General features: G+C 40.6%; 1 protein-coding gene and 1 pseudogene across 1 annotated transcript in view; both read right to left on the bottom strand.

The window, feature by feature from the left end:
* Positions 1-7,222, bottom strand: part of BTBD1 (BTB domain containing 1) — a 57,984-nt gene extending 50,762 nt beyond the window's left edge. Inside the window, exon 1 of the mRNA XM_003784598.3 lies at positions 6,626-7,222. Within this exon, the coding sequence (XP_003784646.1) occupies positions 6,626-7,026 (401 nt within the window). The 5' untranslated portion in view covers positions 7,027-7,222. The remainder of the gene's footprint in view (positions 1-6,625) is intronic.
* Positions 7,223-13,735: 6,513 nt separating this feature from the next.
* LOC100957382 lies at positions 13,736-14,172 on the bottom strand (annotated as a pseudogene).
* Positions 14,173-19,741: the final 5,569 nt, after the last annotated feature.

Below are 19,741 nucleotides of genomic sequence, written 5' to 3'. Positions count from 1 at the left end.
GCCTGTGGTCCCAGCTGCTAGGGAGGCTGAGGCAGGAGACTTGCTTGAGCCCTGGAGGTTGCTGTGAGCTGTGATGCCACGACACTCTACCCAAGGGGATAGCTTGAGGCTCTGTCTCAAAAAAATAAAATAAATAAATAAAATAAAAATAAAATCATCCCAAGATTCTATATGAAACACTTGTACCATTACTTATCCATTCATTTCATTAAAAAAAATTGAAGTACTGTATATAACAATATACAGACACTGTAATAGGTCATAGAGATAAAAATATGGCAAAGATAGCTTTGCCTATTAAAAGCTTATATAGTCATCCATTGCTTAATGATGGAGAAATGTTCTAAGAGATGCATTGTGGGGCAATTTTGTTGTGTAAATATCATAGAGTGCACTTACACAGACCTAGATGGTACAGCCCACTACACACCAAGGCTCGATGGTATAGCCTATTGCTCCTAGGATATAAACCTGAACAGCGTTTTACTGTACTGCAACTTTTCTCTTTTCTGCCACACTTCATAAGAATAAAAGTTGTCTGGGCCACACACTAAACACACAAATGCTAATGACAGCTGATGAGCAGAAAAAAAGGTCCATGCATACTTTTCATTATATCCAACATGACAGATAAGCAAAAACAGTCCTCAAATAATCTGCATGTGGCCCCCAAACTAATGTCATAATAACAAATATATATTAGACACTAATATCTAATACAAATCTCTAAAGATGTTCCCCAATAAATTATGCTTTCCAGTATTCATGCCCTTATATAGATTTGTTCCATGATGAATCTGGGCTGGTCCTATGTAAATCTCTTTAACCAACAGAATATAGCAGAGTGACACTATGTCAGTCTGGGGCCTATACCTTATAGATGCCTTTCAGCATATGAAAAGCCTTTTATGCTTTCAGGAGTAGTGAGCCAAGAAGTCATACTACCTTACTGGAGAGACCAACGGGAGAAACCATGTGGAAAGGGAAAAAGGGCTTTTTGACTCATCCCAGAATCTGAGTCAAACCTCCAGATGACGCTAGCCCAGGATAACAGTCTTCTCAACAATTCATCTGACCACAACCCTACAGATGATAGACAAAGCACCCAGGTGATCCCAGTCAATCCACACATCAGAAAGATAATAAAATGGTTATTTAAGCCACAAGGTGTTGGAATGGTTTGTCCTACAGCAATAGATAACCAAAACATGCTATAAGAGATTAGATGAGCCAGTGTACAATTCTGCCTGGTGGAATTCTCATAGACGAGGTAAAGTCTGAAGATTATCTAAAGTACAGTAATTATGTGTGGAGGTATAGGCAGAAAGAGAGAGAAGAACAAAGGTAAGGAGGCCTTAGAAGGCAAACATTAAAATGCTAAAATGCTGAGGGAATGGAGGAAGAGGAGGAAACAGAGATCAAATCACAAACGGTTCTGTGTATCAGCTAAAGTGTTTAAACTTTATTCCATAGGCCAAAAAAAAAAAGTTATCAAAAGGTTTAGGGGAATCAGGCCAGGCAGAGTGGCTCATGCCTCTAATACTAACCCCTTTGGGAGGCTTAGGCAGGAGGATCACTTGAGGCCCAGAGTTTGAGATCAGCCTGAGCAAGAGTGAGACTCCATTTCTATAAAAAATAAAAAAATTAGCCAGGCATGGGGGCATGTGCCTATAGTCCTAGCTACTTGGGAGGCTGAGGCAGGAGGACTGAGTGTGAGTTTGAGGTTGCTATGGAATGTGATGATGCCACTGCACACTAGACTGGGCAATAGAGACCCTGTCTGGGGAAAAAAAAAGATTCAGGGGAATCATATGACAATATTTGGATATTAGAGAGATAATTGTTAACAATGTGAATGGAGAGTTAAGTTTAAAGCAGTACTTTTTTTTTTTTTTTTTTGAGACAGAGCCTCAAGCTATCCCCCTGGGTAGAGTGCCATGGCATCATGCTCACAGCAACCTCCAACTCCTGGGCTCAAGCGAGTCTCCTGCCTCAGCCTCCCAAGTAGCTGGGACCGCTGGGACCACAGGCACCCGCCACAACGCCTGGCCATTTTTTTGGTTGCAGCCATCATTGTTGTTGTTTGGCGGGCCTGGGCTGGGGATTCAAACCCGCCACCTTAGGTGTATGTGGCTGGCGCCCTAGCCGCTTGAGCCATAGGCGCCGAGCCTAAAGCAGTACTTTGGTTGAAGCAATGCAGGAAAAAAAAAATTGAAGGGAACTGAGTAGAATCCTTAGAAATGGTCCAGAAAGTTTGAAAAATATGTAGACTGGAACTGAACTACAACTAGAAGCCAAGCCCACAAGTCACTTCCCAGCTGATCCACAGAACCACAAGTGAGAATAAACTGTTGCTTCAGTTATAACAGCGGTTCTCAACAACAGAAACTATTAAAGGGTCCTGCCATTAGGAAAGTTGAGAACCACTAACTTATAGCATTATGGTAAAAGCTTACTGAAGTGTGCTGCCTCAAAGACAACAGTGCTTAGAACAGGAAATGGGGGCTCGGCACCTGTGGCTCAAGTGGCTAAGGCGCCAGCCACATACACCTAAGGTGGTGGGTTCGAATCCAGCCCGGACCCACCAAACAACAATGACGGCTGCAACCAAAAAATAGCCGGGCGTTGTGGCGGGCGCCTGTGGTCCCAGCTACTTGGGAGGCGGAGGCAGGAGACTCGCTTGAGCCCAGGAGTTGGAAGTTGCTGTGAGCTATGATGCCATGGCACTCTGCCCAGGGGGACAGCTTGAGGCTCTGTCTCCAAAAAAAAAAAAAAAAAAGAACAGGAAATGGGACACAGTAAGCACTCACTAAGTGTCAAGTATTTTTATGAATTACGTGTCCATGTGCATGGGTACAAAACATTTTTGTTTTATGGTCCAGTTGGACATGAAAGTCTGAAGCTAAGCAGGGCCCTGGAGATACAGACGAGGGAATAAGTTATGTCATGGGTTTTTGGGAGAAAGGAGACAATAGCTGGGACACAATCCTGAGGAACAGTTATCCCATGCCCACTTCCAGCCATCGTGACATTTTTCTGTTCCTTTCTGCAACAAAACTCCTGAGAGAGTTGTTTATACCATCTGCCTACAGTTCCTCACCTCCCTTTTTCTCCCCAACATAATCAACTGAAATCATTTTTTGCAGGGTTTATTAACAACCTCCATCTTGTCAATACTAACAATCAACTCAATGTCCTCATTTTTACTAACTCCCAACAGCATTTAAAACTTTCCACCATTGATAAAGTTTTCCACTCCCTTTCTTGAAATGTTTTCTTCAACTTGACTTTCAGAATACCATGCTCCTTGATTTTTTTTTTTTTTTTAACAAAAACTGTCAAGCTTTCCCTTCTAATTCCACTGACAGTTGCTTTGCAGTTTCCTTTAGTGCTCCTTTCCTCTTCTACTTCTCTACATGTTGGAAAATCCTAGGGCTCACTCATCCATGGACCACTCTTCACAATCTACATTCCTTCCCTAGGAAATCTCAGTTGGTCCCATAGTTCAATTACTAGTAACTGAACTTTCAAATTTATACGCCCCTAAATTCCAGATTCATATCTCTTGTCTGCACCCCTACTTTACATGTCTTGGAAGCCCTCCCTTTAAAATATATCCAGAATGTGACCACTTTTCATCCTGTCCATTGGTACCTCCAAGGTATAACCCATCATCCACTCTCACCTGGACTACTGAAAATCCTCTTAATTTATCACCCTGCTGCCTAAATTACTCTCCCACAGTCTAATTTCTAAACTCACTCACAGAGTGAGTTTTTTAAAACTTAAATCTGAGCACAGCAGTACCCTGTTGAAAACTGCCAAAGGCTTTCCATCACATACCAGAAGAAACTCAAAAGTCCCTCCATATCTGTAAAACCCCACACAATCCAGCCTGGCCTATCTTTTCTGACCTCATCTTCTGCCACTTCTCCCTGCTCTGCTCACATTACAATGGTTCCCTACTGTGTTCCTCCTCTAACAGGTCCAAACTTAGGACCTCCCTAAAATATTTGCCTTACTTAGAATACTCCTTCTCTTGTGACTTGATCATTTTTATTCAAAACATTCATTAGTACTTGACATTATATTACATCTTTGCTTCCCCTTACTAGATTACATGCTTCAAGAGGGCAGGGACTTTTTCTTGTTTACTGCTTTATCCCAACTACCTAAAACAGGGATTGGCACACAGAGGCACATAGTAAGTATCTGTTAAATAAACAACTGAAGTCAACATGTAAAAGTCAGGCAGGTCACAGCAAGCAGTTTCCTTAAAGGCTTCAATTATTTTGTTCCTACATGTTTAAGTAACATTAACTATTCCAGTTGTAAACATAATAAAAGTATGCCCAAGCTAGCCTGCTTTTCCACCTGAGCAAGTACAATCAGGCATCTTTTTGTCAAACAGTATTAGGTAAGTACATGTATGTGCCATAGCCAGTCAATACCTAAGTTTAGAAACTAGTCCAGATATCAATTTCAGAAGAGAACAATGACCAGAACCTGAAGGATAAACACACCACAGAAAACTTAAAAATAAGAAGTCAAATTGCACTGCACTACATTTTAAAAACTCTTAAAATTAACTTCTATTGTTAGGAAAGGATCGACTGATTAGCAACTTCTATGAAAATATGAAATACACATTTTTCCTCTACATTCTTATCTTGGCAATCTAAAAAGGCTGCCCAACAATTTTTTTAGATCAGTGGCTCTCAAATTTAGCTGGTATAAATACTACTTAAGGAGAGTATTTTAAATGCTGTCCAGGTCTCACCTCCGAATTAGTATTACGATACTGTAAGGAGAGAGGAAAGATTTACAAATTTAATGAACACCCCAGGAGATTACAATGCCAATAGCCCACAGATCATTTTGAAAAATATTTCTACTCTATAACATCTAAATAAGCTATATCCAATCCTCCTGGTCAATTTGAAACCAAAAACCAAAATGACCTAGATCCTAGCTTTCAACTTGCTATTTCCTCTGTAATAAATGAAACTGAAATAACTTACAGAAAATATGGGAAACAAGAAGAAAAAATACTTTCATCCCACCACCAATGTGCCTGTACTTACTAGCATTTTGGTACTTTCCTCCTTTTTTTCATCTCTAGGTAACGTGATGTTTGTTCTTTTCACAACTGTAATCTCGGTGCAGTTTCAATTTCTATTTCTAATAAACATTTTCCATGTTATTACCTAGTCTTCGTAAGTATCATAGAGATCACATTATATTCCATCAAGTGAACCTAGCATTGTTTATCTAGCCATTCCCTACAGTTGGCTACTTCCTCACTGCTATAAATTAGGCCACCATAAATATTTCTGTACAGAACAATTTTTCAGTACTTGAATGCTTCTCATGTGTGGGAAGAAAATCTACAGCACCAAACTGTTTTTCCCAAAGGGTTTTTACTACCACTTTTTTCAGAAAGTGCTCTGTAGATTTGTATCTTAAAAATTTCTGTTGGGGTTAATGGAAGGGAAAAATACCTGGCCCTTGGGCGGCGCCTGTGGCTCAAAGGAGTAGGGCGCGGGCCCCATATACCGCAGGTATATCGGAGGTGGTGGGTTCAAACCCAGCCCCGGCCAAAAACTGCAAACAAAACAAAAACCTGGTCCTTTTAATTCGCACTTCCTTAGTTACTCATGAGTTTAAACATTCTTCATTAATTAGTTGTATTTTTTCCTCTAAATTATCTATCCTGCCCATTATCCATTTATTAGCAGGATCTTACTGTTTATTTCTAGTTATGTGAACTTTATGTTCAATTTCCTATTCTTTCAAATTGAGCGTTTGTAGACTGGTCTATTCTGTCTCACTGACCTACCGGTTTTCGCGCCTGCACTACCCACGACCCTGCTACTTTAACAACTTCTACTCTGACAGTTTAAAACCATCTTCGTATAATCGAATACACATGGTGTTCAGTGTGAGTTGGTTGTTCCCTGGGGCGAGTTACCTGACTTTTCTGGGCCTCAGTCCCATTTGTAAAAGGGGGGAAATGATACGTACACCTCCCTAACAGGGCTGGTGTGATCCAAACTATGACTCCTTTATATTAAAAAGAATTCATCAAAAAAAATTATCAGATGTCAATTTTCTAGCCTCAAATAACCAAAGCGAAACATCGAGGGAGCAAATGCGACCCTGTCTGCAGAACTACAAGGCAAGTAAATCTACGCTTGTCTTGGTATTCACTTTCCTCGGTCTTCACAAGTAGTAAGTAAATAAAAGATTAAGTTAACAAAAAAGCCAACATCCGTCTTGCAAGACTTTTCAACTACTCCCCTTCCTCGAACACAGCACAAGAATGTACAAATGGGCAAACAGGACGACACGACTGGACCTCTATTCCTGCCGCCTCTCTAGTCTGGCGCCTGGGCTGCAGTCCACTACCAGACGCGAAAGCGCCCTTCACCGGAGCAGCGCGCGCTATCGGGTATTAACATTCACCTTCCCCGGGCAGCCGGCCCACTGGCCGGCCCGCGGGTTCTCATTTCGACCTTCCGGAGCATCACCGGCTCGGGAGGAAACCGAGGCCCCGGGCCACCAAGAGCGCCCGGCCCAAGGTCGTCGCGGGGCCCGGGCAGGCCGGGCTGCGCCCGCCGCTCACCTCAGCAGCGCCAGGAAGGCGGCGGGCTCTACGTCCGGCAGCTCGATCTCGGCCGACGTGGTGGCCATGCCGCCGTTGAACATGGCGTCGAAGACTGCGCTGCCGGCCGCCAGCACGAAGCGGTGGGCAGGGATGCGCTGCGGGCCCCCGGCTGCCGCGGCGCCGCGGCCCTTGCCTAGCACGAAGCGCACATCACTCAGCAGCTCGGAGTTGAAGAGGAAGGCGAAGCGCTCCTTCAGCGACGCCTTGGTCGCCTGCCAGTTGTACAGCGGCTCCCGCTGCAGGGGCAGCAGGGGCCCCAGAGAAGACGGCGACGGCGGCAGCGGCGGCCCCGCGGCGCCCGGCTCCGCCTCGGTCCCCGCCGCCTGCTCCTCTGCCGCGGCTGGCCCGAGCGAGGCCATCTTCCAGCTGCGCGGCTCCCCAGGCTAGGGAGACAGTTCCCGGCGCCCCGCCGCCATCGCAGAAGCCGCCCCCAGAGGCCGGCGCCGCCTCCGAGCCTTCTGGGAAGGCGCTTCCGGAGCCTGCGCGCCCCCGCCGGCCCCGCCCTGCCTGGCGCGCGCCCCCGCCGGGTGGGACGCGGAGGCGCGGCGGCGGGCGCGGCTGCTGGGGGTGCTGCCGGCTGGCGCGTCGGGGGCCTGTCCGGCTGTAGGCGACCAGGCGCCACCTCTGTCTGCGAGAGGTTAGCGCTCGCGTCTCTTCCCTCAGGCTCCTCATCACGGCTCCAGTGCCCCCAACGAGTACCTAGGACAGGTCAGGTCTTTGCCAGGGATCTTCTTTCCTGGAAGTGGAGGGGGCCGGAGGATATAGCCAAGGGAACACGGGAGAAGCGGACGACATGACTCCTTTAAGCCCTGTCCCTCAGGAGTGGCCAGGTCACCACTCAGACCCGCGCCGCTCTCGTGGAAACCCTGGGAGCACAGCTGAAGGGCTTGGCACCCGGCTCACGGCTCGCCCGGTCCCTTCCCACCTAATTGCCCTTCTGTCTCTATGCCTAAGAGACGCGTCCCCCTGCTGCTTTCCCCTTCTCTTCTAGCACTTGTTAGCAGTCCCTACACTGAACAAACCCTTGGAGTGAAGAGTCGACAGAGAAGGCAATTCCAACTGTGTTAGCTCTTCCCAAGCAGAATTTACAACCTAAGGCATCACCACCAAGGGGACAGAGGCTTGCCCTCTGCCCTGCAGTGAGGCGGGTCCTGAGTCAGCCCTTACCTAGTAAAAAGTGGTAACAAAACAAAACAAACAAAAGAGAACCTTGGAAACAGTTCTCAACCAGGCAAGTGTAGTTGGAAACACGTATTCTTTGTAGGAAAAGCTTTACCGATTACAAGTGCCTAGTCATTTTAGTAAGTAAACCATGGGTTTCTGCTGTAAAATCTCTCTGCCTGTCAAATCCTCCAGTGGGGAGTCCAGTTGTTGGACATTTAGAATGGCAACTTCTTTGGGAGACTTGAAGTGGGAGGTACTGAAATAGTGGGTGAGCAACCCCTTTCCCAAATCTTCAGTAGGCATTTCCTAAAGACAAGGATATAGTGCTGCAAATGATACCATTATCACACCTAGTGAAATTAATAATGCCATAATATTATCTAATACAAATATGCCTAATATCATTTAATATATAGTCCATATTTAAATTTCCGAATTGTCTCAAAAAATATCTTTAATAGATGATTTCTTTTCCCAATCCAGGATCAGATCAACATTCACATATCGCTGGTTGTGTTGACTTCTTTCAAGAGTCCTGGAGATTGTGGAGTAGAATGCTCCGCAATCTGAAGTTGCCTGATTGTTTCTACATGGTTCTTGGTTACATTCCAGGTTAAACATTTTAGGCAAGAATAAGATCCAGGTGATGTGATGTTATGTACTTCTTATTGCTTCACATCAGAAGGCACATGATGTCCCACAGTTGTTGATGCTAAGCTTGATGACATGAGTAAGGCTGTGACTGCCAGATGTCTCCATTGTAAAGGTGTGTGATTCCTGTGTAATTAATAAGTAACCCATGCCAGTGATACTCTAGACTCTGACCAATTGGTTCCCCTCAAAACCTTAAGCCTACTGGTTTTAGCATCCATTGATAATTCAAGTTTTTGAATTTAGGTTTCTAAATAGGTTACGACATTGAAGTTGCAAAATGGTGATGTTCTAATTCTATTAATTCCTTCTACAGCTAACAGCTGACATTCTGTAAAGATGCACCTTCCCTCCCTTCTTTTTTCTTTCTATTTTTGACTATCAGTGAACTTGTGGAGTTTTTTGAATGTGTCACATAATCCATTACCAAAAATTCATTGTGTTTTAAATCTCAAGGAAAACCTCAAGTTACCAAAGCAAAAATAGTACAAGTCACATTGTCTAGTATAGGACAATAAAAAAATAATAGCCAAAAATATGAGGATACTACATATAAAAATTTAAGGAATGTAGTCAAAATGAACTTAAAACTGAACTTAAGTCCTCTATAAATGTTGAACAGACTTATCCAGGAGTTAGAAAAAGGAACAACACAAATAAACCTAAGGAAAGCTACAGAAAGGAAGTAAGTATAAAGCAGAATGATTTTGCTTTTATATTTGAAATAAAAACATTTTTTGTTTTCTTATTTTCTAGCTATGTAATGTGTAAATATTTAGATGTGTAACAGATATTTATCATAGGTATTTACAGCTAAATATTTACTTAGTTTCTAAGTTTTCTATAAAAAGAAATTCTGTAGAACTGGAAAAAAAAAATCCAAGCTGATTCTTTGACATCAAAAAAGAACTGTTTTTGGTTTCTTTTAATGCAAAGTAAATACGAAGTGGACTTTCCCCTAAAATGTGAGACTACATAGGACTTATCCAGGGTGTTATTTAAGAATGAAGATTATCTGGCGTTACCTCTGAAGATTCTGATTCAATATAGGCCTGAGAATCTGTAATCTTTAAATGCATCCCAGCTATTCTTTCTTTTTTTTTTTTTTGAGATAGAGTTTCACTTTGTTGCTCTCAGTAGAGAGCCATGGCATCACAGCTTACAGCAACCTCTAGCTCTTGGGCTTAGGTGATTCTCTTGGCTCAGCCTCCGGAGTAGCTGGGACTACAGGCACCCACCACAACGCCCAGCTATTTTTTGCTGCAGTTTGGCTGGGGCCGGGTTTGAACTTGCCGCCCTCAGTATATGGGGCTGGCACCCTATCCCAGGTATTCTAATGCAGGCCATAGACCATGCCCTGTAGAATACTGTACTAGCTAGTTTAATGAAGGAAAAAGATGAAAAAGCACAGAATTGGACATGAGAAAGGATATATAATTATGGAGATTAAAATTAAAAATGTGAAGGCCAGGTGCAGTGGCTCACACCTGTAATCCTACCACTCTGGGAGGCTGAGGTGTGTGGATTGCTTGAGCTCAGATGTTCAAAACCAGCCTAAGCAAGAGTGAGACCCATCTCTAAAAAAATAGCTGGGCATTGTGGTGGGCGCCTGTAATCCTAGCTACTCCAGAGACTGAGGCAAGAGAATCACTTGAGCCCAAGAGTTTGAGGTTGCTGTGAGCTATAATGCCACAGCACTCTATTGAGGGTGACAAAGTGAGACTCTGTCTCAAAAAAAAAAAAAAATAAAAAATAAAAAATTAATGAAATCTATTAGTACCTTTGTAATTTTAAAAGAATTTACTAGTCTAGGAAACCTGGCTGAATATAGTGGCTCACACGTAGAATCTCAGCACTTCAGGAGGCCAGTGTAGAAGGATTGCTTGAGCCCAGGAACCCAAGACCAGCCTAAGCAACATAGGCTAATTAAAAAAATTAGCCAGGCATGGTGATAGGTGCCTGTAGTCCCTGCTACTGGGGGACTACTGAGAAGGATCATTTGAACCCAGGAGTACGAGGTTGCAGTGAACTGTGTTTAAGTCACTTTACTTAAACCTAGGCAGCAGAGTGAAATCCTATCTCAAAAAAAAAAAAAAAAAAAAAATGGGAGTGGTTTCGGCACCTGTAGCTCAGCGGCTAGGGCGCAGTCACATACACCAGAGCTGGCGGGTTGGAATCCAGCCCTGGCCTGCCAAACAATGACAACTACAACCAAAAAATAGCCAGGCATTGTGGCGGACACCTGTTGTCCCAGCTACTTGGGAGGCTGAGGCAAGAGAATCGCTTAAGCCCAAGAGTTTGAGATTGCTGTGAGCTGTGATGCCAAAGCACTCTACCCAGGGTGACAACTTGAGACTCTGTCTCAAAAAAAAATAAAATAAAATAAAATAAGAGAGTAAGGGAAGAAAGGAAGGCACACCTGAAAAGTTTAGCTATCTATATAGGACATTAAAACTTTTAAAAATAATCACCATCAGAGAATACTATGTTTCTAGATGAGCTAGTTAAGAAATTTTTAAAATAATACATAATTGTTATAGAAGAAGTAGATTCATGCCAAATCTTATAGACAATAGAAAAAGAAGAAATACTACAAAATCATTCTACTTCATCTGGATACACCTGATATTAAAATTGGAAAAAAAAAGGAAATTGAAATTATCAAAGGAATTTATAAAAGGAAATTGAAATTATCTTTATTTTTATTTATAAATATTACTTGTCTATTTTTTGAGACTTTCGAGAAACAATAATAATAAGAAGTTAACTGATGACTCCATACTGAACCTCAGAGTCAAAGCATTCTATGATAGACATACTCTTATCTGACAATATGAATGTTACTTTTTTCCATTATTATTTTTATTGCTCAATATTTTGTTGCAGCAATCGTCTGACTTCTTTTCTGAATTTTTAACTTCATTCTTTACGAGATTTTTGTTTCTAGTCCTTATCTTAAACCTCATTATTATTATTAAATTTTAAGCCTTTTTAATTTTGTGAAGGCAAAAAGTGGAAACCAAGTAAACATACGTATATGTATAGGGAAAATTTAAAAAAAAAAGAAATGAATCTGTAAATATGAGATTGAGCACATACACACAGGTAGACATACTCATTTGTAGTCAAATTACAAGTGATTTTGTTTTCCTCTTTGTACTTCATTTTATTATTCAAATTATCTTTATTGCATATGCTTCAACTTCAATTAAAAGAAACTATAATTTTTTTCTTAACTTTGGGGAAGGAGGCTGAATTTTTTGTAACAAACTACTCAACTTCCCAATTACTGAAAGCTTCCTCCCCTCCAGGAGCTTGAAAGTGGTTTTCAAATTATTCTAACTACTATGGCCTTGTCTATATCTCTATTTTTGTGCCAGTACCATGCAGTTGTGACCACTATGACCTTGTGGCACAGCCTAAAGTCTGGTATGCTGATGCCCCAGCTTTGTTGTTATTACTAAGAACTGCCTTAGCTATATGGGTTTTTTTTCTGGTTCCATACAAAATGCAGAATCATTCTTTTTTTTTTTTTTTCCAGTTTTTGGCTGGGGCCATGTTTGAACCCACCACCCCCGGTATATGGGGCTGGCACCCTACTCCTTTGAGCCACAGGCACCACCCAAGAATCATGCTTTCCAAGTCTTGAAAATAGGATGTTGATATTTTAATAGGGATGGCTTTGAATCGGTTGATTGCTCTGGGAAGTACTGACATTTTAACAATGTTGATTCTTCCCACCCATGAGCATGGATGGTATGTTCTTCCATTTGTTAAAGTCCTCTGCTATTTCCTTTCTTTCTTTTTTTTGCAGTTTTTGGCCAGGGCTGGGTTTGAACCTGCCACCTCTGGTATATGGGGCCGGCATCCTACTCCTTTAAGCCACAGGCCCCGCTCTGCTATTTCCTTTCTTAGAGTTTCATAGTTTTTCTTTATAGAGGTCCTTCACCTCTTTTGTTAGGTATATTCCTAAGTATTTCATTTTCTTTGGGGCTATGGTGAAGGGAGTTGTGTCCTTAATTAGCCTCTCATCTTGGCTGTTGTTGGCGTATACAAAGGCAACTGACTTGTAGGCATTGATTTTATATCCTAAGCCATTAGTATATTTTTTGATGACTTCCAGGAGTCTTGGAGTTGAGTCTTTGGGGTTCTCTAAGATCATATCATCAGCAAAGAGGGAGAGTTTGACCTCCTCTGCTCCCATTTGGATGCCCTTTATTTCCTTGTCTTGCCTAATTGTATTGGCTAGAACTTCCAGCACTATGTTGAATAGTAATGGAGACAGAAGACAACTTTGTCTGGTTCCAGTTCTAAGTGGAAAAGCTTTCAGTTTTACTCCATTCAGTAAAATATTAGCTGTGGGTTTGCCCTAGATAGCTTCAATCAGTTTAAGAAATGTGCCACCTATGCCTATACTCCTCAGTGTTCTAATTAGAAAAGGTTGCTGGATTTTATCAAATGCTTTTTCTGCATCTATTGAGAGGATCATATGGGTTTTGGTTTTGTTTCTGTTGATACGGCGAACAACATTTAAGGACTTGCGTATAAATACACATTACATCCCTGGGATGAATCCTCCTTGATCATGATGTATGACTTTTTTGATGATAAACTGTGATCCATTGGCTAGGATTTGCTGAGAATTTTTGCATCTATATTCATTAGTGAAATTGGTCTGAAATTTTCCTTTTTAGTTGGGTCTTTTCCTGGTTTTGGTATCAAGGTGATGTCTGCTTCATAGAACGTGTTGGGGAGGATTCCTTCCTTCTCAATTTTTTGGAATAATTTCTGGAGTACGGGAATAAGCTCTTCTTTGAAGGTTTGATAGAATTCTGGTGTGAAGCCATTCAGACCAGGGCATCTTTTGTTGGGAGATTTTTAATTGTTTTTTGGATCTCAGTGCTTGAAATTGATCTGTTCAGGAGATCTATTTCATCTGGGCTAAGTCTAGGGAGAGGGTGTGATTCCAAATATTGATCCATTTCCTTCACATTGTCAAATTTCTGGGCATAGAGTTTCTGGTAGTATTAAGAGATAATCTCTTATATCTCTGTGGCATCAGTTGTTAATTCCCCTTTGTCATTTTGGATTGAGGTTACTAGAGATTTCACTTTTTTGTTTCTAGCTAGTCTGGTCAAAGGTTTATCTATTTTATTTATTTTTTCAAAAAAACAACTCTTTTTTAATACTTTTTTGATTTTTTTAAGTGATGTACTTTAGTCAATCACTTAAACATTAATTTTTTTTTTTTGGTTCTGAAGTTTTATTCAAGAACTCGTACAAAAAATTTCAGATAAATGAATTTTAATTCTCATCTTCTTCCTCTTCTTCATCCTGGTCAACTTGGAAGTAACATAATTCGTAACTCTCTTTGCTGCTAGCAACTACGCGCAACCAATCCCGTAGATTATTCTTCTTCACATATTTTTTGGTGAGATATTTCAAATAGCTTTTGGAGAATGGCACCTCAGAGGTGACCATGATCTTGTTCTTGCTTCTCTCAATGGTCACCACGCCTCCCCCAAGGTTTCCGGCTTTCCCATTCACTTTGATTCTCTCTTGCAAAAACTGCTCAAAATTAGCAGCATCCATGATTCCATCTTCTACAGGGTGGGTATAATCAAGCGTGAACTTCAGAATTTGCTTCTTTTTTTGCCCCACTTTGCAACAAGTTTTTTCACAGGAGCCATGGCAGCAGCAGAGGCAGAAAGGGCTAACATTAATTTTTACTTAAACTTGTTAATATGTTGTTTAGGATACAGGATATTGCATCCTCATTTAAAAGTGAATCATGTTTATAATTTCCTCTTTATAATAATATATTTTTTCCAATTTCAGTATCAGGCATATCCAGATTAAGCTGAATGATTTGAAGTATTTCTTCTTTTTCTATTGTCTATAAGATTTGGCATGATCTGTTTTTTGAAATTATCTTTTATTTTTATTTATAAATATTAGTTGTCTATGTTTTGAGACTTGGAAAAAAAATAATAAGTTAATTGATGACTCTATACTGAACCTCAGAGTCAAAGCATTCCATAATAATCATACTCTTATTTGACAATGTGAATGTTACTTTCTTTGCATTATTATCATTATTATTATTGCTTAATACTTCGTTGCAGCAATTGTCTGATTTCTTTTCTGAATGTATTTATCTTCATTCATTCTTTATGAGGTTTTTGTTTCTAGTCCATATCTTAAACATTGTTATTGTTGGTAAATTGTAAAGCTTTTTAATTCTGTGAAAGCAAAAAGTGGAAACCTAGTAATCACATGTATATGTAAGAATAAAAACCCCAATTCCTTGTTTCATTAATTTTCTGAATGATTCTTTTGTTTTCAATTTCATTAATCTCTGATTTAATTTTGGATATTTCTTTTCTTTTGCTGAGTTTAGGCTTAGATTGTTCTTCTTTTTCCAATTCAATTAGAGGGCTTGTGAATTTGTTGATGCACTCTCTTTCTGTTTTTTGAATGTAGGCTTCTAAAGTGATAAATTTTACTCTGAGGATTGCTTTTGTGTTAATTAAATTTTTCAAAATCTGGAAAAAAAAAAGTAGATTCCTGGTTTTAGCCCTAATGTGGCTGAAACAGTATCTGACTAACCCTCTCCACAAAAACAACTATACAAGCTGGAAACAAATATATATATATATATAGATAGATAGATAGATAGATAGATATATCTATATATCTGTTTAGAGGGAATGGCGGGGGGAAGGGAAACAGAGTCTCACACTCTTTTGCCCTGGGTATAGTGCAGTGGTGTCATAGCTCACAGCAACCTCAAACTCTTGGGCTCAAATGTTCATCCTGCCTCAGCCTCCCAAGTAGCTGGGACTACAGGCACTTGCCCTAAAATCTAGCTAGTTTTTCTATTTTAAGTAGTGCCATGGCGTCACAGCTCACAGCAACCTCAAACTCTTAGGTTTAAGTGATTCTCTTGCCTCAGCCTCCCAAGTAGCTGGGACTACAGGCACCTGCCACAACAGCTGGCTATTTTTTTTTATTGCAGTTGTCGTTGTTTACCTGGCTTGAGGTGGATTCAAACCCGCCAGCCTCAGTGTATATGGTCAGCACTGTAACCACTGTGCTATGAGCGCCAAGCCGCAGCTATTTTTTTGCTGTAGTTGTCATTGTTGTTTAGCAGGCCCAGGCTGGGTTTGAACCCACTAAGCCCGGTGTATGTGGCCGGCACCCTAACCACTAAGCTACAGGGGCCTGAGCCAGGAGGCACTTCTAAAGATAAGATTATTCAGATGATTGAAACATCACAATGCACTATAATTTTCTATAGTTGCAATCAATTATCAAGCAGGAGAAGACTACTTTTTGGACTAAGTGTTAATAAGAACAAAAGCTCCTATTTATAAATTTACACTTTGATGGATTGAAAGAATTTCTACAGACTAGCTTCTGGTGCTGGTTTATTTTGGGGCTTTTTTTTTTTTTCTTTGAGACAGAGTCTTGCTCTATTGCCTGAGGTAGAGTACAGTATCGTCATCCTAGTTCACAGCAATCTCAAACTCTTGGGCTCAATTGATCCTCCTGCCTCAGCCTCCTTAGTAACTGAAACTACAGTCCTGTGCTACGAAGGTGGGATAATTTTTCTGTTTTCATTTTATTTCAGATTAATATGAGTATACATATGATTAAATTACATACTTGCTTTTGTAAAGTTAAAGTCTGAGTTGTTATGTCCTTCACCTACAAGTGTGCCGTGTACTCGTGCATTGTTCCTGTTAGGTGGGAACTTATCAAACCCCTTTTCCACCCCCTTCTGAAGCTTGTTTCTTTGCTTTGTTGGTTGTGTTCTTAGCTGTGCAAAAACTTTTTGACTTGACCAGGTCCCATTTTTTTATTTTTGCTGTTGGTGTGATTGCCAGTGGGGTCTACTTCATAAATACTTTCTCTAGGCCAGTAAGATTAAGAGTTTTCCCCACACTTTTTTCTGGGGTTTTTATAGTTTTATATCTTAGATTTAAATCTTTCATCTATTGTGAGTTAATTTTTGTAAGTAGTGGCAAGTGCGGGTTCAGTTTCAGTCTTTCACATGTGGCTAACCAGTTCTCCCAGCACCATTTATTGAATAGGGATTCTTTTCCCCAGTGTATGATTTTGTTTGCTTTGTCAAAGATCAGGTGGCAATATGAGCCTGGTTTCATCTCTAGAGTCTCTGTTCTGTTCCACAGATCTGTGTCTCTATTTTTATGCCTATACCATGCTGTTTTGGTCACTATTGACTTGTGCTATATCCTGAAGTCTATGAAGCAATACCTCCAGATTTGTTCTTATTTCATAGATTGTTTTGGCTATTTGGAAGTTTTTGTGATTTCATACGAAACATGCAACTATTTTTTCAAGATCTCCAAAGTATGGTGTTATGTTTTAATGGGGATTGCATTAAAACTGTAGATTGCTTTATGTAGTAAAGACATTTTAACCATTTCCCAAGTCATGAGCATGACATATTCTTCCATCTGTTAACATCCTCTACAATTTTTTTTCAGTGTTTCATAGTTCTCTCTGTAGATCCTTTGTTAAATATATTCGAAGATATTTCATTTTCTTTTATGCTACTGTGAAGGATATTGTGTCTTTGATTTGATTCTCAGCTTGACTGCCTTTGACATATATGAAAGCTACTGATTTGTGTACATTGATTTTATAACCTGAGATGTTACTGTAATTCTTTTTTTAATGGCTTTCCAAGAAAACAAACTTCAATATTTATTGACTGTTGAATAACTAGATACCTTAAAATTTGATGACTAAAAAAAATATGGATTACCTCACAGTTAGGTAAGGAATGTAGGTATCTCTAGCCCAGTCATATCAAGGGCATGGGGCTGCAGTCATATCAAAGTTTAACTGAGGGAGGATCGACTTCCAAACTCATTCATGTACTGTTAGTTTGAGAGTTCAGTTCCTTGCTGATGGGCTCTCTAGAGCGCAGTTCACATGGCATCTGGTAAGAGAACAAGAAAGGATGTTCAACATAGAACTTATAATATTTTAGAATCTAATTTTGGAAGTGACATTTCATCACTTCTATTCTGTTCTGTTTGATGCTATTCTATTCTATTGTAATTTCTTACAGACAACTCAATAAATTCAGCCCCTATTTAAGGAGAAGGGATGACACAAGAAATGAATACCAGTATACTGGGATCTTTTGTGTACCTAATGTTGTACCTAACCTGTAGTCAACAGATATTGGTTTAATAAACAAGGAAAAGAAAAAATTATAAACTTTATCATGTAAGTAAACGTGTCAAATATTTTATTTAGCTCGTTAATTAATGCATAAGATATTATAAATCACTCAAGAAAACTCAAAGTACCAAACATTTATTGCCAAATAAGAAATACTGAAATGATTTTTACAAATGGGTCTGGTCCATATTGTGAGGGCAATAATCAGTGGACACAATTTGCAATTCTATGCACAGAAATTATTCTCATTACTATAATTTTCTAGCATTAACTTATATTTCTACATCGTTTTATTTTAAAATATTAATAATATAGGTCAAAAATAAAAGCAGAGGCTCGGCACCTGTGGCTCAGGTGGCTAGGGCACCAGCCACATACACCTAAGGTGGCGGGTTCGAATCCAGCCTGGGCCCTCCAAACAACAATGATGGCTGCAACCAAAAAATAGCCAGGCACTGTGGCAGGCGCCTGTGATCCCAGCTACTTGGGAGGAAGAGGCAGGAGACTCGCTTGAGCCCAGGAGTTGGAGGTTGCTGTGAGCTGTGATGCCACAGCACTCTACCTAGGGGGACAGCTTGAGTCTCTGTCTCAAAAAACAAACAAACAACCCCCCCCCCCAATAAAGGCAGAAATAACCTGGATTGCTGAAATAGGTAATATGTCCATTAAATTTCAAAATCTTTCTCAATTTTTCCTTACAAATGAGTGGTATTGACCAGGAGAAAGTGCATCCCAAGAAAAATCCAAGAGAAGAGTTTTAGCTCTTTTTAAATTCATACAAACATTTAGTACACTTCACTGGGGAATTTATGGTCCTGGATTATTAGGGTAAAAGTGGCCCCCTTTCTGCTCCTGCTATCCCATTCTATGACTCTATGCCTCCACAACACTGTTTCTGAGTGGGATGATCCAGATGGCAGTGACTGGTCAAAGCTCTCCCTGACCTTCCCAAAGGAGGTTGGTGAGAAAATGCCTTTATGCCACCATCTTGGAGCACTCCCCTAATTTTTCTCTTTTTAACAGCATGCAGTCTTGCTCTTGCTTAAACTGGTCTTGAACAGCTAAGCTTAAATAGTCATTCCAGAGTGCTAGGACTGCAGTGTGAAACACCATGCCTGGCTTGGTTCTCTGTACTTTTTTTTCAGATACCGTTTTCTCTCTTTTTTTTTTATTGAATGGTAACTATGTACATTAATGAACTTCTGGGGTATAGTGTGGGGTTTTCACACACAATCCAAAACACTTCCATCAAACTGGTTAACATAGCCTTCATGTCATTTTCTTAGTTATTGTTTTAAAATGTTCACATTCTACTCTTAGAAAGATTCACTGGCTCGGAGCCTGTGGCTCAACTAGCTAAGGTGCCAGCCACGTACACTCAAGGTGGTGGGTTTGAATCCAGCCCGGGCCCGCCAAACAACAATGACGGCTGCAACCAAAAAAATAGCCAGGCGTTGTGGTGGGCGCCTGTGGTCCCAGCTACTTGGGAGGCTGACTCAGGAGACTCGCTTGAGCCCAGGAGCTGGAGGTTGCCATGAGCTGTGATGCCACAGCACTTTACTCAGGGGGACAGCTTGAGTGTCCTGTCTCAAAAAAAAAAAAAAAAAAAAGACAGAAAGAAAGATTCACTTGTACCCTTGTAAGATAAACCTCAGAAGTGATCCCTCTAATCCCCGTCCCTCCACCAATTCCCCCTCCCTTCTCCCTCCCCCTCCCCATATTCTTAGACTGTTACTAGGTTATAGCTTTCATATAAAAGGTATAAATTAGTTTCATAATAGGGGTGTGTACATTGGATACTTTTTCATCCATTCTTGTGATATTTTGCTAAGAAGAACATTTTCCAGCTCCATCCATGTGAACATGAAGGACATAAAGTCTCCATCCTTCTTTAGGGCTGCATAGTATTCCATGGTGTACATATACCACTATTTATTGATCCATTGGTGGGTCAATAGGCACTTGGGCTTCTTCCATGACCTGGCAATTATGAATTGGGCTGCAATAAACATTCTGATACAAATATCTTTGTTGTAATGC

Source organism: Otolemur garnettii, unplaced genomic scaffold (assembly GCF_000181295.1).
Source record: "Otolemur garnettii isolate 467f Iridium unplaced genomic scaffold, OtoGar3 scaffold00011, whole genome shotgun sequence".
In the NCBI taxonomy this organism is placed as follows: domain Eukaryota; kingdom Metazoa; phylum Chordata; class Mammalia; order Primates; family Galagidae; genus Otolemur; species Otolemur garnettii.
Note: the sequence above shows the minus strand (reverse complement) of the source record. Positions and strands in the feature narration are given on the sequence as shown.